Consider the following 24,675-nt stretch of genomic DNA (forward strand, 5'->3'; position numbering starts at 1 on the left):
AAGTATAAAATCTTCATGTTTAATTTTAATTAGTGAAGCTTGTACTATGAATTCACTTCACTAGTTTTCATACGGCACTTCACAGCGTGATAGCATCTTCATTTTAAATATCCTTAACTCTCTTTTTACGACATAAGCTTCTGAACAGCTGTTACGAAGATAATTCATTATAAAAACAAATAAGTACACAAAGGAATACCACCATAATAGTCTTATCATGCGCCTTATGCTTATCATACGAGACAATCAATATTTTTTTGACATTACTAACAGACGAAATTAACTCTTATACCTTTTATGTATGGGTATCATTTCAGCTTTTTAAATTAGGTTTAATTCAAAAAGCTTCATGTTCTTTCACAGTTATTTTAAGATATTCCAAATGAATTCCCAAATGGCAATTAGGTCGGGACGGAATTTGAGATAAACTTTGAGATTGGATAGAAGATGACCCTGATGTTACAAAGTCAATGAATATTACGGAACGGTTGAATGTTACATTTATACGATATTAAATATTATTGAAAATGTTCAGAAAAGTTTCTTAACAGCTTATCCTACTCCATCGTGACATTCGGTACCTAACGCAGTAAACAGTAATTTTGGTCGAATTAACCCACGATGAGTTCTTAAAGCGAAAGTTCAAATGCATTTTAAATTGTATATAAAAATCGAGTGTTTAAATTTGAAACAATTTTTTTTAATTTTCATTAAATTGGAAATTTACCTACTTTTATAATAGAATTGTCTAATTTGGGGCAAAATTTATACTCTCTAGAATTCATGTAATTATACTAAGCGTTATAGAACATTAAACCGTTACTGGAACTAATTGAGTGTATTCAATTTATTAAAAGAACTAAGTAATAAGTACTAATACATTTAAATAATAAGTACTAGTACATTTGTATGTGTATTTTAGAAAAATATAAACATTCTCATCTATTACAAAAGACAAAATAGTTATTTTTTTAATTAAATGAATCGTTTATTAATGTTATGTAAATAATTAATAATATGTTTTAGTGTTAAGTGACTAACATTTAAATAATAGCAAACCGATCAAAAATATAAATATTTAATTGATCACTACTAACTATTTCATTATATCAACATCACTTTCATAATTTTATCATGTATAAAAATAAACATGGCGTAGCTTAAGATAGGAAGCATCCATTAGTGATTAGATTTAAAGAATTCTCACCTGTTAAACCAATCGTCTGTATAACGAGGGTATGGGAACGGATCGTTACTACTGAAGTCATAAGAAGCCTCTGCATTCTGAAACAATAAGACGGTTTATATTTCGACAACGCTTTTGAAAACAAACGCTGACGGATAAGTTTTAGAACATACGTTGATACGCAAGTATTTCTTACTTAGAATATCATGGTATATTTTGTTGTATAAACATTAACTTAAATAAGTTATAAAGAACTAGAGTAAGGATAAAATGTTATAAGGGGATGTTGACGAAATTTAATTTTTTTTTATAACATACGTGTTAATTTTGCGTTATTCTTAGATGTAGGAATTTATGATGTAATCTAATATTAATAAGAAAATATTTTAAACGTAATACTTGAGACCAAAGTTGGAAGTATAAAAAAAAAATTCAATTAATTCTGTCAAACTCACCGGTAAACATTTATACACAATCAAAAACTGATTGTTAACTAACTTACTATTATTATTAGTCATTCAAAATGTCACGTTAGGTAGAGACGAAAAAACAAACATATAAATCATTTGTCGGCGAAATACAACTATGACTATAAAGTAGATTTAATGTAAAAAATGTAATAAAAATATCCATACATGTAAATCATATTTTTAGCCTACGACACGAAAAAACTTACAAAAACTTTTATGCAAAATAAAATGCTTATGAGAGAAAACATAAAAATAACTATACACTATTCAGCCATTACTGATGCCGGTCAACGCTTTCCAAGTCACGCAGTGCTAACTGGCTTTTCGAAAGCTTTTAGTAAACAACCTAATATGCAAGTAAGCATTACCTAATAAAACCATTTATTGTGCATAACCTAATTTAATATATGTATATACTAAGCATAGCATCTGTAGATACATAACTAAACAACTGAATAATTTAATAAAAATTTACTAAAGGGATTTTAATTCTTTTTTACTATTAACTTATGATTATTTTATTCTATTCAATCGATATTTTAATTCATTAATAGGAATCGAAGATATTATTGCATATTTTTTTTAATATTGTAGTTTAAATAACATCGGGAACAACCGAATACGTCTGTGATTTAAACACTTAAAGAACTTCTAATAAATCAGCTATTTTAAATAATAATTTACATGTTAATCTCTTAACATTTGAACAGAGTTTTTTTTAATTATGCGAAAAATAGAGCCTTCGTTTTAAACGTTTCGAGATAAAAATATCCACTCAAACACCAACTTGCAACACCTTCAAATAACAAAACCTCCCTTTAATAAACTAAATGTCCATTAAAATTCAACAAAGGGATATAATGAAGAAAGATGTTTTACAAATGGGTATTGAGACGAAAACAGAGAATTTTAATGTAGACCTATTATTTGCTTTTGCTAAAAAGTAATATAAAAAATGTTTGTATTTTTTTTTTATTAAATACAATACGCTAGACAATATTATCTAAGTATACTTACATAATTATATTTTAAATCTGGATGCATGTAATCAACTCCTGTAATAAAAAGTTGAAGTCGTTATGTTTTCCACAGCATAGACTAAATAATGGTTTATTCAACAAGAAAATCATTGTTAATAAATGAAGCGTTGTCATGAGTGTTTTTCACCCTTTACCAAGTGACAACGATGTGTTATTTGAATTTCAAATATATGTTATATACATTTACATATTTTGTAACCCTACGTTACGATATGAATATTTTACTAAAACTACTTACCATCGTCCATGATGGCAGTGGTAACATTTACCCCGGTATAACCTTGGGCCCAGGCGGCCTCTACGTTCAGATCAAGTTTGGGCTTGCCGCCATTTTGACCGGTATTTTTTAAGTACCATTGGAGGGGGAAGTAAGGATCACGCGGCTCGGCTGGTGCTGGTGCAGTCTCTGGTAAGCGAAGTGGACGGAACCCACGTTTGACTCGCTTGAACCCAGTCTGCTGCACCGCTGTGTGAACCTGAGATTAAAAACACCTTTTAAAGGATTACCTTTTTTACTTAATCTATTGTAAAATGTAGTAAAACGTTAGTAAATATTCTTATTAAATGATTTTAAATTTTCTATAACAATTAAGATTCAAGTAAAAAAACACAGAACCAAAAAATCATCGATGCAAACTCTGAAACATATCGCAACAGTTGCTTTACGATTTAGGTTGTCTTGTTACCGCTTAAGAGTTTCGTGTGTAATCCTAATATATGACACTTCAGTTCGATTATGAATTTTAAATATATAGATTACGTAATTCAACGACATTACTCATCGCATCACAGCCTGATTTGTAACACAACTGGGACGCCATATTCCGGAGGTTGCTGTTTTCAATCCTGGTTATGGCGACGAATTACATTCTGTATTTTCTATTTGAATATTAATTCAAACATTATTTCAACACTGAACTTAAATGAGAAGAACATAGTCATAAAGACTTCTTCTACTATTTATATGACTTCACTATAATTAAAAAAAAAAATGTAATTATTGTAATTACTCCAGAAAGTTGGAAAGTACTTCTATCATTAATCATTTGCTTTATTTTCGTAAATAACTTTCTATGAGTGGAACATTTGTAACAAGATTATTTAATAAGTCGCTAATCGGACTTTACTTTCAATTGATACCAATTTAATGACGCAATTTCGATTCCCTTATATAATTATATATATGTAATTTAATTTATATATAATTCTGTATAATTCAGTTTTACATAATGGTCCAGCATTATGTAAAACTGAATTATACAGACAACTACTTCAAATTTTACATCACGTCGTAAGTAAATTATTTAAGTACATAATTCAAATATTTTTTTCTTATGAAGTACAAAGGGATAATTTCACTGGTGCCCAAAAAATCAAATGAATTACGTAATATTTGTTACATTTTAACAATATTGTTTAACAATAAAATCTCGAGAAGCGGGCAAAGCTGCTGCAAAACATTTCTTTCTTTGCTTAGCCTTATCCCATTTCAGTTGGGACGGCTCACTTCTCGTTGGTATTCTTTGCCAGTTGGTCCTGTTCTGGTTGTCGAGACATTTATTTATTCCCTGGTCGTTGTCGAGTCAATGACGTACCGATGATACCTGGTGTACCCCTACTCTTACTAGGAACTCGGCGGTTTTTCCCACTGGTTCTTTATGTGTGTTGTGACGTCACGGTAGATATCCACGATATTGCTAACATAGTATTCTTGCTCTTTATTGGTGATATCCGGGTGAACGCCTTTTCCAGGTCAATAAAGAAGAAGGAAGTTCTGACAGAGTCTGATAGCTGCATTATTTTTAATGACTGGGACCAAATAACTTCTCCATTCGCTAGGTATTCCATCATTCCAGTAATGTTAGAAATTTAACTCCACTTTCTCCTAAACGTTTTTATAGTTCCGAAGTAATCTCACTTGATCTAGTAGCTTTATCAGTGGCCATTTCTTTGTGGACTGAACTCCTGTACTAGCCCTTGAATGACAACTAAAGAAGTTGGTTCTTCAGACAGAACGTCTGCTACGTCTATGTCTCATTAATAATGCTGGAAAAAAACTTCACACCAGCTTTCATTTATGTGGACATCAGAAGTTAATAGTTTGTCATACCTTAGTATGGTTTTTTATGTATTTGGTACGCACATCCATAGGTCTTTGTCGTGCTATTCTGAACAATTTTCTGTCTTTACCCTTTCCTAGTTTGCAATAGAAATCATCGGAATTTTTTTCGTAAATTACTGATTGTGAGAGAAAAAACTGTAACACTTACTATTGATGAAATAAAAATGAAGAGATGATTTTGCCATCGTGAAAGATTACTATAAATTGTAGCGTTCCCAAAAAACGTGAATGCCTCGTAAATTTTACAAACTAAGTAGTTGTCAATCTTTATTTACAATAGCCATCGTAACAATAAGAACAAACAGATTTATTTAAAACTATCATTTCTATTGAAGTATTATAACACCTAAGAGTATAAACATGAATTATATCTATGGAAATACCAAGTTTTATTTATCCAATTATAGAGTGCTTTAAAGCGCCCCAGTTAAAAACTAATTAAAGGAAACAATAGCTCTACTTTGGATTGCCGCTGCTAATTGCTATATAACTGTCTTTTATCAAAAGAATTTATACAACTACACTATAAAGATTTCCTGCCATTTATACTACAGGGTGTACAAACGATGGAGCAGTTGTGATCAATGAAATTATCGGCCAAGTAACGGTATTGCTGGTCGTTGTAAGGAGGAAGTAGGATTCCCTAATTCTCTGGAATACTGCCGAGGATTTAAAAAGGTCGCTATAAATATGGCCCTGCAGTGTGATTATGGACAGGGATACCGTATTTATTAGGATGAGGCTTTAGGGGATCCAAAAATTTAGCATAATCTCACCAGTGGATGCCTCTTCAGAAGTCGGGCGTGTGCAATGGATCGCCTCGGCCGAGCTTGAGGCAGTCCGCGGTGTGCGAAATGCCATTCGGTCTCGGAGCCAAGAACCTGAAAACATATAGCGTTTGTAAAACCATGTTTAATTCTCTCTTTTTAATTTAAATAGCATTTTATATCCTATTTAAATTTTAATGAAAGTACCTAGCGTCCGACACAAGACTATTCCCAATTTAATGCCATATAAATAAATTTTATATAAAACTTTCTTAATTTTTATTTTAACAAAAAAAAATATTTGCATAAAATCTCTACTAAAATAATGTTTCCTTCTTGAATAGCACCCGATGAGATGATATTGAGATGTCAAACTTCCAAACTGTATCCTATAATTTTGTAACCAACAAAGCGTTTTTCTTTTAACGTAGATTCCATTCTACATTGAAATGTCGGCATGTATTCCGATATTCGCTTTGGAAAACTTAACAATGGCGGCTAGATTGAACATTAAGACAATAGGACGTTGTGAATAAAAGAAATGTATATAAAAAAAAATACCTTATAAATGTCATCAGTTATTACTTAACTTTTCTAACTATCAGCAATTATAATAAAGGATTATTTAGGAATATGTTTTTAAAATTATTTATGGTTTTATTTGATAGGAATACATTTTAAGAAAAATGACAATTCACAAGTATCCTTTACTGAATTAAATAAGAACAACGAATGAAAGTTTAAATTGTCCCCGGCACTTTGGAACAACAACAAACGAACAAGAAACTAAATTTTCTCTACAATATTACAGTTAGTGAGAAATTGGTACGTCTTTCCAAGTAACTATTTCGTTAAACAGATACAGAATAATACATCTACGAGATAATACATAAATTCTACAAGCAAAATAAACTGAAAAAATTTACAAATAAATTTAGGCGTTGAAGTTACTCACATTAACTGAGAGCAAATCCTCAAATATAAATTAAATCTTAACTTTATATTTAATATGCTGTTTCTATTGTGAGAACAATAACTAAGACATGTGATATCTCTAAATTAAACAATTATGAATTACTCAAACCCTATTTTCTATATTGCTATCAATTGTCAACTCGTAACAAAATATCCACTAACAAGAAATTTTCACTTCGAGGCTATTTCTGAATACCTATTTCTCTATGAGTAAACATATTTAAAATAAGAATGCTGAAATTAAAAACTTTGATAAACTAATATAAATGTCTCTTTGCATTACATTTATCGTAAAGATTTAGTTGTTTATATATTTTTTTTATTATTGATAATTATTTATTATAATTTCTTCGCTTATTCTGATTATTACCTATTTACCGTAAATACAAGGCATTGACAGTCAATAAGGAACTGATAAGCCACATGTTAATAAAACACTACACAGTAGATGGTAGAGCCTAGCTGTAGTTCTGTAACTACAGATCGAACATGGGCTGGCTCGACCGGGGAAATACCACCCTCTCACAGAAGATTGGCGTTAAGTAGCCTTTAATGGCTGCGTATCGTTCGATGAGTGAGAGAGCCGGTTGCCCTATCCGTATTCCCACCCTTCCCTATTCCTTAAAAAACCAAGGTTGGCAACGCATCCGCAACAGAGATGTTGCGGATGTCTCTGGCCGACGGTACCTACTGCCCACCAAGTAGGCCGTCTACTCGTTTGTCACATTTAACATAAAAAAGCATACATTTTGGTATTTCAAATTAATTATTTTAAATTCTTTTTATTAGTTTTTTATATCAAATAAATAGAATAAGGTTGCATAAGTCAAAGAAGCTAAGAACAATAAAACATGTGAAGGTAAAAATGAAGTGACACTCTTAGAACTTTTCATTTATCCTTTGTTTGGTGAAATAGAAAGAAACCGTTCAAATTAATTGCTCTGTGTGATTCAGATACATATAACTATGCCGTCACAAACAGACATATGTATTATTACTTATATATACATTTAATTTGTATATTATATATATCATGATCCTCAAGAAAATTTAACCCTTTGAGCATAAGTGTCAAAATGGATTTGCCGATGACTGTTATGTAATAAGTAAAGACTGGCTAAATAACTAGTTTTATAAAGTAATTAAAAAAACGTTAAAATCTTCGTTTATAAGTTACAACACTTCAGAAGTAGTACAGCCGTTTATTATGACAATGAGGTGGCTAAAGATGGATAGTGTAGGAGTTAAAACATTAATTGCGGTAATATTTATAGAAAATATTTTATTAGGAGATAACAAATCGAGGGGCAGCCGATGCTAGACCACAGCAGAAACGCCTTGCGGGCCCTGTGGCTTAGCAGAAGAGCGGCGCGTGGGACAACCCGTGGTGTTTTTGTCGGTAGTGCGTCCTTATCAGGACGAGAGTCCGCCATAACTCCTCTTTCTTCCTCCCCAAGCAAGAGAGTATGCATTAAGCATTTGCCCACGAGAAAAAAAAAGGAGATAACAAATCGAAAGTTTTCTAACATATTCCACGTTTAAAAGTAATTGTCGAGTCAATTTAGATAAGATCACTTGTTTCAGCTTTATATAAGGTCATAAAATTGAGTATTCATAAAGTATAAGATGGAAAGCTTTCGGTGTTTCCGATACAAACACTTCCGCGTTACACGAATTTATAACAAACATTTATTCCGTTAAATAAAAATGGACTTTATTACGTAGCACTTAGATGCTTATTGCTTATTTTTACGGCCAAGTTAAGTTAAGTTTCATCAAATCTGTCGGTAATGTTATTTTAATGAATTATTTGCAAGACGTGAATACGAAACGAGTATTAATGGTACGGATTTTCTGGATCCTTACAAAAACAAGACGGATCGTCTCTAGACTGGTTGGATCTTAACTTGGATGTCTTGGAGAATTCGGAAATTAGTATTCTACATTAAAAGCTTTGATAAATATAACTTTCAGTTTTTAAGCTTTTAGAAGATTTTTTTAACGATACTTTTGGAATATGTACAGACCGTTTATACATTAAATATTAATGTTTTAAATATACATACATAAAAAATCCCCATTAAATAAATAAATATATAAATTTTCACAGTATTCCTTAATATAAGCGAGGCTTTCGCGTTAGAAAAGATTCATCAATATCAAATACGATTTGCGTAAACGCGACTTCAAACGTAGATACCAACGTCCGCTAAATGTACTTGTGAAAAAATACAAGCATATTTGTCCTCTATACAGAAGCTACAAAAGTTTTAGACAATAAATAAAAATCACACTTTCTATATAATGAAACATTTCATTAATTTTATTTAATAAAGTTACTTATAAATTGAAGAATTTTATAACTAAGGCAAGCATTTACAGACCTTCGAAATTAAATTGAAATCTAAATGGATCAGGAAAGCAGAGCATTCGTTTATCGTTTCACGGCCAATTTGTTTCATTTGATTGCTTTTTATGTTACGTTACATATAAGGCTGCTCTCGCTTTAAATGGAGTTAGTATAATTGTATTCAGCGTTCTCAATGAAGGCAATAATGCAAGTCGGAGAATCGAGTTAAGTATTTGAAAATTAAGTCTATGAACTGAGTTTTTTGTTAACGTATTCTATACGCTTGGTTTAAATAGTAAACAGAATAAACTGTATCAATTATCCCAATAACGAGTCACACAAAAATCATATCATTGATGATTGGAAATAAAAATATTACTACTTCCGTCAAACTGACAAAGGAAATTGATATTAAAAACAGTGATCGAACAAAATCTTTCATTAAAAATATCTTTTAATTTGTCCCTAAGAACAAGAGTTAGAATTATACAAATGATACAAATGTTAACATTTAAATTTCAGGTGGTAGAGCCTAGCTGCGGTCAATTTACTACAGCTCGAACATGGGCTGGCTCGATCAGGAAAGTACCATACTCTCACAGAAGATGCATGAAGTAAGTCTTTTGTGGCTGCCCTTCGTCCGATGAGTGAAAAACCTGGTTGCCCTTTCCCCGTTCCCACCCTTTCCTGCCATTTCCTTATTCCCACCCCTTCCCTTTTCCTCAACAATCAAGGTTGGCTACGCATCCGCAACGTATATGTTGCGGATGTTCATGGGCAACGGTCACTACCGCTCATCAAGGAGGCCGTCTGCTCGTTTGCCACCTTTCACATAAAAAAAAACAATGAGTTATCTGATTACAAATTATTTTACCCTTAACTAACTTGGCCACTCGATTCTCGACAATTATTTGCAAAGCGTACATTTCAAGTAGATAATTATTATAAATTAGTCTAGATCAAACGAACGAAAGCTTTTGTAATGAATATGTTATATAATTTTTGCCGTAAAAACACCAAAACGAATAACTACTGAAATTTTAGAAACATCCAAATTCAACTTTCATCCCTACTTATTACGGCTTAATGTAAAATCTCTAAATAATCTATTTTTTGACTTCACAATATATATCTACTGATAAGTTTGTTCCAGACTTTCTGACATATTTATAATTAACGGATACAGACAATTGTCATTCTCTAAATTATTCGTATTTCAAGAACGTATGACTACAACACTTACTCAAGTTGAGAATTCCGTTTCACGAGACTTATTTAAAACATACAATTAAGATATTTGAGAAATTTTAAAATGATTTTCGATCAGTTTTGCATAGAGTGTCTTTAATGGAGTCTTGTATCAGCTTAACGTAAATAGCAAATATAATGTACTTGTTATAGCGTAAGGACTTATTTCGGTATAAAATTGAAATAATTGCTCTTATCTGTAATTTAAATCTCGAAATATTACAATAGATAAACTCATTCATCTACAAAAGTCAATTAAGATTAATTTCCATATACGAAAACGGTGCCTGAGACTTCATTAGCATTCAGTTCTATAGCAGTACAAACTTGTGAATAGCAAGCAGACAATAACTCTCAAGTTTCGACGTTATATACTTAATGAATGAAGGGATACACAAAAGAGGGAAACAACATCACAGGTAGGATGAGTTTCAGAACATAAGCATGTGAAGCATTATTAATTATAACCTATTTATAGTATTAGAATTTTCAGCTAAATAGAAATATCTGAAAGAGAAAGAATATAAATTTTTGTTTCTTTTATAACAAAAATAACAATTTGTATATACGTAATTGCAAGTAAATACAGTGATGACACCTATGTCTACATAAAATTGTACCCGTATCCGACAGGTTCAGGGTCAGATGACAAGAGGTGACAGAAGCGAAGACGAAGGTCATGTCCCTTGACGTGCACACGAAAATATAATTAGGAGACATTTTTATTTTAGTATAATTACCTAAAAATATATAAATATTTATAGAGGCACGACGTTAACATTCTTTTTTAAGTCAATTCTGTTACGTATAAACCAAATACAGAGTAGGTATATAATAATGAATATTTAAATTTCATATATCAAAAGATAATAGAAGTAACATTAAGGCTATTTGCGGCGTAAAAGGCTTTTTCATAACAAAATTATGTATCCAATTTGTATGTCTTATGTACTTTTAAGCTTTTTGTCATTTTCCACTCCTTTGAGAGTATACTCAACAGATAATAAATGATGTAGATAATATATTTAAAAGAATAGAAAACAAATAAATTCGGTCTATTTCTATAGTTTTGGATCCTGGTCTTCATTTTCTTCTTCTGAAAAATACTTTCGTATTCAAGGAGATTTGAAATAATCGTTTACTTTTTTTATTCTTAGTCAAGCAAAAACCTCTCTAACGCTTCTATAACTATTGTCCGGCAATCACAATGTGATGTGTAAAATAAAAAAAATCTTATTTTTAACATTATGAATACTTATTTAAATTTAAACATATTTATTTATCTTGTTACATTGAATCTACAAAATTTATTTTATAGGATTATATGTTTAACAATCTCTGCCGATGTGAATTTATAAATCATATAGAAAAGTAGAACGAATATTGAGACGTTATCAACGAGTCCTATATTTATATACTTAAACAGAAAATCTGTGGAGCGTCGTTGATGTAATAAATTCAGATTTGAATCATTTTTTTTACAAACTTGTCTGTTGAATGAACCCTTTGTTCAATGACGTACTTGAAGTGCTATTAATAATTTCCTGAACAAACTACATTCACATCTCGTCTGCCCGTGATCACGGTTGCTGAAAAGTAACCGAAACGTCGGGATTATGTAGTGTTTAGTGGAATAAAATTCGCGTAGTAAAACCGATAAATATTAGTTTTATTTTCAGTAGTATTATGTAGTATTAAAGTAGTATTTTTCACATTAAGCTAGTGAGTTATATAGTTAATATATGTATATAATTGATTTGAAATAAAATAAACTAAATTTCCAAACGTAATATTTAATTGAAAATCAACAGCAGACTGATGGAATTTTCGATATTATAAGATATTTATCTTTAAGAAGATAAAGAAAACTTTGTATTTAAATCGTCGGATGTTTAAAACAGAATTGAGATTTACGCTGACAAAAACTTTACTTCTTATTTAAATCATTTGAAGAAATTTAATAAGCATCGAGTTGTTTCTTAACTTGTTTCCACTCTATTTTAATGACTTTCGAGACTTCAAAGGACTTTATAACTTCATATTTACAAGTTTTATATAAAGAAATAAAAATTTTAATTCATGAAAAGATAAGTTAAAATGTTTTCTAAATGCTTTTATTGTTTAAATAAAACGTCAACAGCAAATATTTGCTTTCTTCGTCTAAAATAATGACCAAATAAAATAATGTTATTTTGTTCAAGTTCTGTGCAGTGAGTGTTCCTTCATTATTTTATATTTCAATATAAAAGATTGCTAATCTCGGTTGATGAAGGCGGAGTGCTTCGCTAGATTTCACGAGCGAAAGTTTAAGTAAAAGCGTAAAACACAAGATGAACAATAAACTTTTATAGTGCCAACATAATGGCATGGGTTATATATTCCTATACACGAATATACAATGAATAGGATCTAAACTAACTAAAATGAAATAATCAGATAACGTATCTCCGTTGTAAAACCAGGTATTAATGTACTTCCATATCTTTATTAATTTAATGCAATCGATTAAACATTTCCATACAATGCCTATAAAATATAAACGCAAATATACGTGTCATGATCGACAGTGTTCATGACAATTTGAGCATCTGCATAATACACTTTAAATCACCCTGTGGTTGGATGGACACGTTCGTGTATAGCGTCCGCCCTACCATTTCCATAACAAATATTTGAATATATTTAGTTATTCATAAATTTTATACCAAAACCTACTACTGTTAAAGATTTGATGACATCGGGGACAGAATATTCTGACGGATTAACTTAAAAAACAACACTAGTACGTCTTGAACTTATTTGCATATTATTCAGTTGATAGTAAATTCATAGAGCGCTTCAAACTTTTTATTATTCATGTAATTTACAAGGACACGGGCTAGGAATATACAAACGTGGTGAAATAAAATATTTAATCATATTTGCTTTAGTGAAATAATATCTGTCTAAACTCTAATGTCAATTATGTTCTGTCAGATTTGTGTTGACAGAAGTGTCTGATTGATGTCAAATGTCTGACAGCTGCGAGCAGTGTTTCCAACATGATTTTTTTTTTCCACATCATGTTTTTTCATAATACTAATATACTTTTCGTAAATAGTTCCCTAGTCCACAAACAGCGTTCTTTTTCGTTTAGTAATTTTTTCATTATCGATATATTTAGAGACTGATTTTAATTTATATCAACGGACAAACTTATATGCCTATTTAAATCAAATAATCTTCAACTTAAATCCATATACATAATATATATATATATATTTAGAAATATACCTTTCCAGATAACAATAATACAATAATTTTTAATACTGACATGCCCGTATATTATATGTATAAATAATATATTAGATGAGCCAAATTTCATCTATTGACAAAATAAATTGTCAATTCAGATAAACATATCAATTGCCAATACAAATATAAGAAGAAAGTCATCCAAGACATAAATTATAATAATGTCTGTGTGGGTTTCTTTACGTGTTTTTAAACATGTCTAGATCTGAGACCCACGCGAAGTCTATCACACAAGTGACAGCGAATAAGGTCAGTAATTGCGTGATAAACAACCTATAAGACGTCATTGTATTATAATAATGTATAAATATTTAGTGACAAGATTGCCGGCACTGAGTATTACATATTATAAGTTTATTTATAACAGGGACGCAGATTATATATTTGACAGAAGGGTGCAGTGAACTGAAAGAAAAGGATAAAGTTTACTATTATAATTAGTAATTACTAAATACATATGATTTAATTATTTCAAATATGTTATGCAGCCATTAAATATTTAATAAATTAACTTGAATTATCTTCATAAACTGTATCAGAAGAAGGTGAAAGATTTTTTTCTGGTATAGCAAATTAATTATACCACTGCCGTAAACTCCCGAGTGAATCAAAATGATATGGCAACACAAGTTGTCTGGGAACAGGTCGAGCCTTTATTATAGATATTATGTTATGGTAACACCATGAACCAAAAAAATCATAGACAAAGTGAAATATTACATATAAAACAGATATATCTAAAGCCTACCACAGATTAATAAGAAATTATACATTGTATAATCCATGCGAGTTCCATTAAATAAATGTTCGTCACATTAAATGTTACATGTGTCTCAAGCAACAGTTTCAACACGATAAGCTTACACTCGATGTCAGATCTTACAGGACTTAAATAAAACAAACTTTTTCATTAAACTAACAACACTAAGTCGAGAGTCCTTTAGCTTACAAATTGTCAAGTGAAACAACTACCTACGTGTTATAACTATAAAGACATATACTTAACTCTATGTTAAAGTTTTTTTTTCACATTAATTCATTAAAAAAAATTAAAATTATTGTTAACTCATCTGAAATAAGAAGCGAAATAAAATGCGATAAAAACAACTACAAGAATAATATGTTCAATAATAATGTAACAAAGTATTCATTTCATAAAATTTTAATACCTCAGGAGGGGAGGGTTGAAATCACTTATTAATCTATTTATAATGGAAATAAATGGAGAAAAAAAAATTATCGTATGAATAATAAAAAAAACAAGACAATTATTAACAATCTAACAATTAAACTTCGTGTTTACAACCAACAATGCGTTAACAAAACGTTGACACTAACCAACAACATGGCGTTTGAAGATAAGAGTCCGACTATTAAAATTAAACTCGGAGTTGTTTACTTCGTCTTACACAAGCTTTAAGCAACTTATCTTCATCCGACTGCGGTGCTTGCACTGTTATTATTCGAGAACCGCAAATTACTTGTATGTTTGCTCTTCTAATCTATATATTATCGAATAGCATATTCCATTTTCAACGAAACTATAAAATATCTCAATAATTTTATAAACAAACGAAAATATATTAAATAATAATAATATGATATGATTAAAAGGAATCTACTATTGTATAGAAGTTTTCTTTTCATGCTTGCGAAAGCGATTGATTCGTTATCTTGTAAAAGATAGAAGATGATATTCTATTTCAAAGTGAAACTAGAACTATATCTCTATCTAGATCGGTAATAGGATGTAGCAAGCCTATGCTATAATATGACAATTTAAATATTTTCACGAAAAGTATTACCGCTGTTTGCTAGAATGTGAATAAAATTATATATATACAGTCATTAAAGTGACTTTTTAGGAAAAAAATATTTGTTTTACTTCAAGTTAATTAAAAAAGTCAGAAGGACTGTTCCTATTAAAATTCTCCAGTCCAGTCCAGTCCATTAAAAGTCTCTCAGAAACTTCCATCCTTCCTTTTATCGTAATAGAATAAAATAAAAGACGAATCCAATTAATGTATGATATTGTAACCACTGAAACTGTGAACTTGTGAATAAAATTCTAAATCTATTTTATTATGCGTAGATATTTCCACCTCATTTCCACTTATAATAAAGTTGAGCTATACCTTATTTTTAGTTAATTTTTTTTATGGTAATATTATTGATTTTCGTTGAATACAGTTGTGGGTGGGAACTTGGTGGTCTGTTAAATAGTTAATATGTAAATTGTAATTATTTATAATTAATAGTTGTGGGTTGGTTTAAATTATATAGAAACAAGTTGGATTTAGTCCAATGTTTTAAAACGTTTTAACATTAGCAAAACTAATTCTTGCAAGCGCCAGTACTTAAAAAAAATATTCTACTAATTCTGTTTTTGTTGGAAATGTGTGTTTGAAGGAAAATATTAAAAATTTGAGCTAAATAATTTCATTATAAGAATTGAATTATGCAGGCGAAATCATGAGGTAGGTAGGTAGTAGTAACAAAAACGATAAAAAAAAAAATAAAGTAAAAAATAATAATTGTTGAGATAATTTTCTTCTCTGATTCAGTAAGTTTAATGTCGAGACCATAACTATATATTTTTTTTAATTCTAACAAACATTTAAGGAACATACAAAACAAATGGTTTTAATCCAAATCATTTACATTCATTTTCATCGTTTAATACAAGACATAGTTCTGCATGGAAGTTATATAGGAAATAAAAACTAAAAACTTTCAAATAGCTACCAATTGTTTAAATAAAATATATAATACCTCATTAGATTTATATCCAGTTTTATAGGATGCGATCCCGATATCTTTATCTGAAGCCAGATTAAGCACATCTCGTAAAGATGAGCACACTCATTAAAGCTCTCCTGAATAATTTTAAACCCTATTACTATTAAGAGAAAGTTTTTATCTAGTTAACAGTCGAACATATATCTGTGTAACTGAAATAACCATTATTATTTATGCCATATTAATTGACTTGTTATTTTTTACCCCTTTTTTTAGTTCAAATCTTAGAAGGAGAGTATTTCCGAAGTAAATAAAACATTAAAATTAGGAAGTTACCTCGACTTGAATTTGTTAAATATACACAAATAACGAAAGTTATAACTTTCATGAATAAAACATAAAGGTCTTTCAAAAACCCTGTCAAGACCCCAGGGCTCAAAGACATATGCATATCCTTCCAAAAAAATCTGTAGGTATTTTTACTTGGTTTTCCTTTCGTAGAAGAGATGACGTACATTTTTTGTGATTTAAAAATCATAATTATTATTGATTACCGTTTTCATGTTTCACGTTAATTGCACGTTTTTATTTGAACTGTACAAATTTACCAAATAATTATAGATGTATTAACACTACTTTCGATAGATTTATTTGCAAACATCCTGTAACAGGAGTAATTGAATTATTTTTTTCATTGTTTCGGTTTGTTCTTAGAAAAGATTTTTTTAATCCTAGTTGCTGTGTTATACACTTCATATTAAAATCTGATGGTATCATTTGCCAAGATGCACATCGACTTCAAAGTTTCAAAACAAAAGTTATGTCTAAATTCATATACAGAAATATTTTATGACTATCTTTGCTTTGTGAAATAAAATCGTTAGTCACAATATGATTAAAGCCTTCTAATCCGAACTTCAGCCGGAACTGTTGTTTTTTTATAGTCCCATGTTCATTTGCTCAATAGCTCCGCCGAAATTTCTTATTGAAAATAATTGTTTGTAATATCTATTAGTTTTTAAGTAATGTATTTTCAAAACCCTAAGACATTTCCAAGTTGATATTCTAGTTATGTTCTGAATTAGAGTATAAAATATATAGTTAATGAGATCTAAGACTTTCGCGAGTATTCATTTAAATGAAACTATTTTTTTTACGGATTACTACGAGTATTATATAATTTTAAAAACTACAAAGCCCACATCTCGTCTGCCCTTGAACACGGTTGCTGCAAAGTAACCGAAAAGTCGGGAGTATGTAGTTTTCAAAATAATAAAATACGCTTAAAATCCGAAAAATTATATATTACTTTTATTTAAATATATACATATTCATAATTTGCTTTAACGATTTAATCCAGATACGAAATTTTCAGTAATTTATTTAGAGAGCTATGATTTCAGTAACGAAACTCACAAATATGTCTCTCATGAATGTCACCGAAACACTGAAACATCATTAAAATTAGTACAGCATTCGTTCTAAAATCTATAGTTTTATATATACTGTGGATATAAGTAGTGAAATAAAAAATAACAACACGTTAATATCAGTACTAAGATGTCGAGTTTCGTATATTATCCGAAATTTATTTGTAGCCCTCTTTGTGATTTTTGAATTAAGGATACTTGAAAAAGGGTAATGTTACATTCTTAACGATCGGTGGCCTTCAAAACAAAATTATTATTTACATTTCCAACATACAAGATATCACGTCTACCTTGTAGAAGGTATTGGAAAAATAAAATATTGAAAGAAAATAAACCCAAGCTGACGGTCTTATATATGCGAAAGTATGTATGTGTATTTGCCAAGTTATGCGATTTTTTTGGTTGACCACATATCCGGTACACTTAAATACAAGTTGTAGGTACAGGCATATAAGAAAAAAAGAAAAGATTTTTTTTTTTTAAACACAAAAATGCTTAGTGACTCCTGACAATTTTAAAATTGCTACGTGTTCGATAATTGAAATACCTACATTTTGTAAAGTTATAATTTTATCATAAAGTACATATATTACTTTGATGGTAATGTGTTATTATGTGGACGTGGTTTTAGATATTAGACCGTTATTAAAGAACTGCAATTTTTTTATAGAATAGAATAAAAATAGTTCCTCTCATAGAAAATAGATTCTTTATCTCGCTGACACCTGTGGCTGTGGTTTTATCTCTTAAACGAAAACCTATAAAAGTGTGACAATGATATTTTTATAAATTTATACTTTAAAGACATAAATATCTTGTATCACCTAACCACAAAAAGTAATATTACAAGATTTGATGTAGAAAAAATTATATTCGAAATAATATTCAAAAATATATATAGTCTTTCAGAGATGAGAGTTATCATATCATCTGAAACGTCATCGTCTAAAATAACATATCCCTCGGCCCCGTCATTGGCGTTAATTTAGGTCAGTGAGAGGGTAACACAGGATTACAAAAAGTCAGCTAGTTTTAATAATCACTTTTCCATAAATCTTTTCCCATGTGACATACAAAACGTATTTTAATATATTAACCAGACCGTGTATATAACCAAGTGATTATAATTACTTAAATATCACGATACTTTATTTAAGTTAATAAACATTATTTTCATAAGGAAATTTTCGATTTTTTTCAAAATAACCACTATCATTGGCCGAGTTGAATTTAATGTTTTACAAATTAAGTATTTAAAAGGCCGATCAGTTAGTTTTGGAGAAAAATAATTCTTCGTATTTGGACAAATTTTATTCAATTTAATTCGTCGAGTAATGTTATTTGTTTAGGAACAGAGTGGCTTATACATATGTGTACATTTAGCTTTATTGACGAAATATATTGCGTACGGAGTACATCGAACCAACCCGCATGTATTTTTCAATGTGTTTTAATCAATGTCAGGGGTATTTAACTTATCTAGTATATCAGTCATTAAAAGCCAAGTTAAGCGCGGTTAAGCCGTCTACGTTGAGAGGCTTGTATCTGATATTTCGCAGTCAGTCTAAAATTTATGTGACGAAACAGAAGGGGTGTTATAAGATTGACGTCGATGTCTGGGTGTGTGTCCGTCTGTGCTGTTGTAGCTCTTGAACGAATCGACCGATTTTAATTCGGTTTTTTTCATTTATAAAGCAGTCTCCTTGCTGTAGTTCGTTATGTTAGGTTTATATCTGTCGAGCAATGTAAGAGTGTCAGCACTTTTTGACTGAGTTTACTCAATGTGCCTCACGATTGTCACTATAATAATAGTTAAATGACAAATATTAATTTTCTGATATTGAAGGACCATGCTGTGGTATGTATTTCGTGTGGTTTCACAGTAACCAAAGGTAATCAAAATGTTTGTAATCAATTTTGTGGTTTCGTGTCTATTTTACGATGCGACAGGACAAATTTTGACAGGACTTTAAACGACACTAATAACGTTGTATAAATAACATAAGACAAAATTATTTTTCTGAATGAAAATATTACAAAAATTGTAAAACTAGAGAAATAACTGTTTAAGTCTCTAGAAAGGACCCTTAATATTAATAAATCTTTACATATAAACAAGAATACATTATAATTAGTTTAAAATTAGTCTAAAAACCGACACTTCGTTCACATATCTAAAGACATAATTTCATTTTAATAAAAATACTCAAACATATTTTATAATTATTACAAAATATATTAAGTACATGAAGAAACGTCTTTACGGTGGCAATGCAAAACATTTTTACAAATATTCTATTTTAAATTTTTCATTCAAAACTTATTTTCCCTCCTTAAACTTCCCTTTTGGATGGAAATAACTGAAAGAATTCTTTATCCGAAATATTCTCAATATATCTATTCGTTAAATATTGACTTAGTTATTTCATGCTTTCTTTTTTAATATTAAATGTGTAAAATAATTAAAATAACATTTAGATATGTTCGGGGAAATCAAAAATGATTCCAATTTAAATAATGTTAATTGGTACTGACGCGGACGTACTGACGTACTGGCGGGTCTGAGCCTTCATTGTTTTATTTATGACTTGTTATATGAGAAAGTTATTCTCTTATTTAACTTTTATATATATAATGGATTCAGACGCACTGAAATAGTCTACATAATATTTTATAATTGAAAAATCGAAGCATATTAACGTCATAAATATGATGCTATGCTTATGTTTACATATAATCACGTGGTCGCTCACCGTGCCAAGGTTGTCAAAGCCGTGCTGCAGAGCGAGCTCGTGGGCCTCCTCGTGGCCGACGGATCTCTTGAAACGGACGAGGAACGAGTTCGTGAAGACTTCCCCAGCGGCCGCGGCAACCAGCAGCGTCGCAGCCAAGCATTGCAACCACATCATAACTCTGCGGCAACCGGCGGCCGACTGAAGCTAAACTTTCACTGACGTCACCATATATCGACCCGAAGACCACGCATGCGCTTACATCCCAAACCCTCCAGCCTTTCACAGATTATGAAAGAACACTACACTTATGGACTCAGTTCTTGAATATAACAACCTATTTACATTGCATGCTTGATGACTGTCGTACATCCTTAACGTACAGATTAACATCACAAACTTAGTTATTCCCTAGCAAAGGTACCTACAAGCGTTGTACATACTATCTAAAACGGTCTTCCTGTATTTAAGTCTTTTATAAAAACTTGCCCATCATCGCTCATGTGTGTACACACATCAAATTAATTAATCATGAATCAATTCAATCAAATCGTAATCTTTTACGAGTAATGCAGAAGTGGTGATAATTAAAACAATAAAAAGTATTGATGGAGTTTATCATTCTTTATGTTCCTGATAAGCGTATGCGATGTGCAACTTGAAGCTTATTTTTTTAATGTTACATTTTTTGTTCAAAAAATGTTCAAATCATGAGATTGTTGAAGGGAGAATCGTGAATGGTGAATACTCTCGGATACGTGATAACGCTCACGCTGTACTTCTACATATAATAAGGAGAGATCATTCGGCTCACATATGTGGATCATCTGTCCTGAACCAAAACTTCCTACTGTCGGCTGCGCATTGTTTTTACGAGTTGGACATTGTTCAAGTGATAGCAATAGCCGGTCACGAAGATGTGAGAAAGGTATGAAAGTAGTATCAAGACTTATTCAACCCAAACTATGATCCTGCTCTTAACATTCAGACAAAACATGAATCAGTATAAATTAAACTTTTGTACCTCAACCCTCAGTTCTAAGAATGTGTAGGAGTTAACACCCACAACCAATGCATAAAAACGAGCTATGTAAATATATATTTATAAAGCAGCAGACGAAATACAACTATAGTTTACTTTAAACATACTTTGTCTTTCCGATAAATGTATAAAGTATAAAAGATTTGAAGAGGTAAGCCTAACCCTATATAGAGAAAAGAAAAGAGGCATAGTAGTATTATGACGTCACATTAAATAAGGAATTTGCAAATTTAAAACCTGGAAAGTGGAGTTTAAAGAGAGATTTTAGGAAATAGTTTATGCTCTCCATATGGTAACGAGAATAACAATATTTAAGTTGTGATAAGTATGAAGATGCTTGTTAACTACACAATTTTTACCCTTGATAGATTATAATAATAGGTATGTACCTATTAAAAGAAAAAGATATAATAATATCTTTCAGTACAGTCTTTAAATAAAACTAGATAGTTAGTATTTTTAAACATTAAAATTAACATAACAATTACAGGTATTTTAAATAAAAATAATGTTACGTATTTATAAGCAGAAAAACTCGATTGTCCAAATTCTTATTGATTTGCCAAAATGTGTCTACCTTAAATGTACAGATACAGAGGAATTGATTTTCGTAGAACTACAAATTTTTATTGCAAAATATTTTGTTTGTTTTAGTCTACCGTATCAAGAATTGCATCAAAAGTTACAATACACGAGCACTTTCAACTGCAAACTGTAGAAAATGACATAGCCTTAGTTAGTCTAAACGGGACACTGCCTTTAGGTGCAAATATCAAACGTATTGTTTTAAAGAAAAGTTTTCCAAGACAGGCAAAGGGCATACTTGCGGGCTGGGGTTATATTAATGTAAGTACTAATTTATTTTGTCAACAAAACATAATCCTACTTTTAATATTAATGTGTTTGGAAGTTCGTATTTTTGATTATTTGTCTGAGCATGAGTGTGTTTTTGTACGGTGTGTGTATTGTGCATGTGTGTGTGTTATAAACGTTCATAAACAACGTAAACTTTTAAAACTAAATAAAAGAAACAAGTTATTTCTATACATTATAAGAAACAAAAAGGAGGACACGTTCTTAATGTATGTATGATAGTAAAACAAAGTTCAATTGAATTTAAATAAAACTAGTATTTTTCGGATTTACTACGCGGATTTTTATTATTTAAAAACTACATAATCCCGACGTTTCGGTTACTTTGCAGCAACCGTGATCACGGGCAGACGAGGTGTCTGCGTATCCGCGTAGTAAATCCGAAAAATACTAGTTTTATTTAAATGAATACTCGCGAAAATCTTAGATCTCATTCAATTGAATTTGACAAATTGTACATTATTATATTATCATTTGGCAGACTCACTATATATATCTAAAATTAAGAGTAATAAATGATTTGCTATTAAGCCCAGCAATATTTATTTTATATTTACCATCGAGTAGAAGAATTAGAGTATTAAAATAATAGATATTTAGATTAATTTATAAAAAAAATATTTAGAATTAACTTAAAAAGGTAGCCGATTATTAAAAGGAATAAAGAATTTCTCATATGATAAAAGATTAGAAAAGTGGGAAAGGAAATATTATATGTTTAAATTTAAATACGCTTATGACTCAGTCAGTTTCATAAATTTTCTCATTTCTGTATAAATATATACAAGTCAACGAAAGCACTTAGTCGTTTTTCTTTTAACGAGTTCATAAAGTATGTATATCACTCTAGCTTAGAAAAGTAAAACGGGAAATTAGTGCTTTAAGCGCCTTTTAGTTATAAATGAATAATCCGGATTCAGCAACGCAAAAAAATTGAAAAGTTTTATTTAATGAAGCGTAAGAAAGTTTCGTATTGAACATAAATCAGGTATTTTTTTAATAATTCAATTAAATAGCACAGAAAGAAGTTACAGTATTATAATCTGTAGTTCAAAATGGAATTGGAAAATTTAATACAAAGATCACTTGACTATCTCGTTAGAAATTTAATTTTTACTTACCTATAATAAAATCCAAAGATTTCGTACCAATGCGTACCTAACTTCTGATATTTTATCTTTCTCCATGTTTTTTTGGATCATACTCCAACCGTCACATAATAAAAAATATGCGAAGCGTAAACTACTGAATTCTAAGACAGCGTTGATTTAGAAAATTTCTTTATTCAACTCTTTCACTTCCGCATCCACTAATTCCTGGGATATGTTCTTGATGGATGGAAAACATGATTCAGCGTTAGGAACGATAATAGACCTTACCTTTTTACCCGGCTGAGGAAACCTTTGTTAAAAATCTATATACACTTCACAGGATGATGATGGTCCTCCATCACAAATTTTGAAAATGGTCAAACAAACAGTACTACCAAGACGAGATTGTAGATATCTTAAATTAAGGCCGGGGATGCTATGTGCTGGGAGTTTGATTCCAACAGAATCGAGACCAGCCAAGTAAGTTTATTACAAAACCTTTTTACTGTACCAGTTAAGGGCCTTTGTAAACATTTTAAATTCATGGACAAAGGTTAGTTGAACTTTTTAAAAATTAAATGCTTGGTCCACCTCTATACTTCATTTATACCACTATATATTTTTCTTCAGGTTGACTAATGAAATTTATAAGATATAAGAAATAAAATATATACATAAATATATATATATATGTATATGTATATATATGTATATATACATGTCCTATCTTGAATTGTTAAAGAAATATATAATATTGAGATGCCAATGACTTTATATACTGTCTTCATTACCATAAATCTTGGATGAGTAACAAGATTTCATCATCATCAGCCTATTGGAGCTTACTACTGAGCAAAGGCCTCTTCTCACAAGCAGGAGGTTAGAGCATTAATCACCACGCTTGCTCTAGGCTGATGTGCAATTTCAAACTTATAATTTGAAATTATAAGTCCAGGCCTACTCATGATGTTTTCCTCATGGTGTCTAAATACTCTTAGAAAGTACATATGACTCCGAAAAGAACATTGGTACTTGCCAGGTTTAACCCTCACCCTTCAGTCTTTAACCTCCACACCAGGACGTGTATTTAATTTGGTAAATTTGGTAAAAATTAATTCTTAATCTATATTTTTTTCTTCCAGAGGCGATTCTGGCAGTGGTTTGATAACAAAAAGATATCAGATTATAGGAATACTATCATACAAACTCAATTCTCTTCCGGCTTTACCTGTTTATACAAATGTCACCTACTATTATAATTGGATAAAAAATCTCACAATTAAAAAACATTGTACCATTAAATAATAAGTATTGTA

At 30.3% G+C, this 24,675-nt stretch overlaps 2 protein-coding genes across 2 annotated transcripts in view; one reads left to right on the top strand and one right to left on the bottom strand.

The window, feature by feature from the left end:
- The window catches only part of LOC116773143 (neuroendocrine convertase 2), a 34,218-nt gene extending 13,652 nt beyond the window's left edge, over positions 1 to 20,566 (bottom strand). The window contains exons 1-5 of the mRNA XM_061528424.1: positions 20,375 to 20,566; positions 5,595 to 5,699; positions 2,935 to 3,172; positions 2,674 to 2,711; positions 1,208 to 1,284 (exon numbers count right to left, since the gene is read on the bottom strand). Coding sequence (XP_061384408.1) covers positions 1,208 to 1,284; positions 2,674 to 2,711; positions 2,935 to 3,172; positions 5,595 to 5,699; positions 20,375 to 20,530 — 614 coding nt within the window. The 5' untranslated portion in view covers positions 20,531 to 20,566. The remainder of the gene's footprint in view (positions 1 to 1,207; positions 1,285 to 2,673; positions 2,712 to 2,934; positions 3,173 to 5,594; positions 5,700 to 20,374) is intronic.
- LOC116773141 (transmembrane protease serine 11F-like) lies at positions 20,499 to 24,664 on the top strand. The gene is made up of 4 exons (XM_061528423.1): positions 20,499 to 21,281; positions 22,050 to 22,241; positions 23,700 to 23,839; positions 24,502 to 24,664. The coding sequence occupies exons 1-4, from the start codon at positions 21,003 to 21,005 to the stop codon at positions 24,662 to 24,664; spliced, it is 774 nt and encodes a 257-aa protein (XP_061384407.1). The 5' UTR covers positions 20,499 to 21,002.
- The last annotated feature ends 11 nt before the right edge of the window (positions 24,665 to 24,675 follow it).

Source organism: Danaus plexippus, assembly GCF_018135715.1.
Source record: "Danaus plexippus chromosome 18 unlocalized genomic scaffold, MEX_DaPlex mxdp_20, whole genome shotgun sequence".
Taxonomy (NCBI): domain Eukaryota; kingdom Metazoa; phylum Arthropoda; class Insecta; order Lepidoptera; family Nymphalidae; genus Danaus; species Danaus plexippus.

Excerpts from the sequence above, each read along its gene's own strand:
- LOC116773141 (XM_061528423.1), top strand. The coding sequence starts at position 21,003 with ATGTGCAACTTGAAGCTTATTTTTTTAATGTTACATTTTTTGTTCAAA. Across the intron at positions 21,282-22,049 it reads GTCACGAAGATGTGAGAAAG|TCTACCGTATCAAGAATTGC; the intron begins GTATGAAAGTAG and ends TGTTTGTTTTAG. Across the intron at positions 22,242-23,699 it reads CGGGCTGGGGTTATATTAAT|GATGATGATGGTCCTCCATC; the intron begins GTAAGTACTAAT and ends TACACTTCACAG.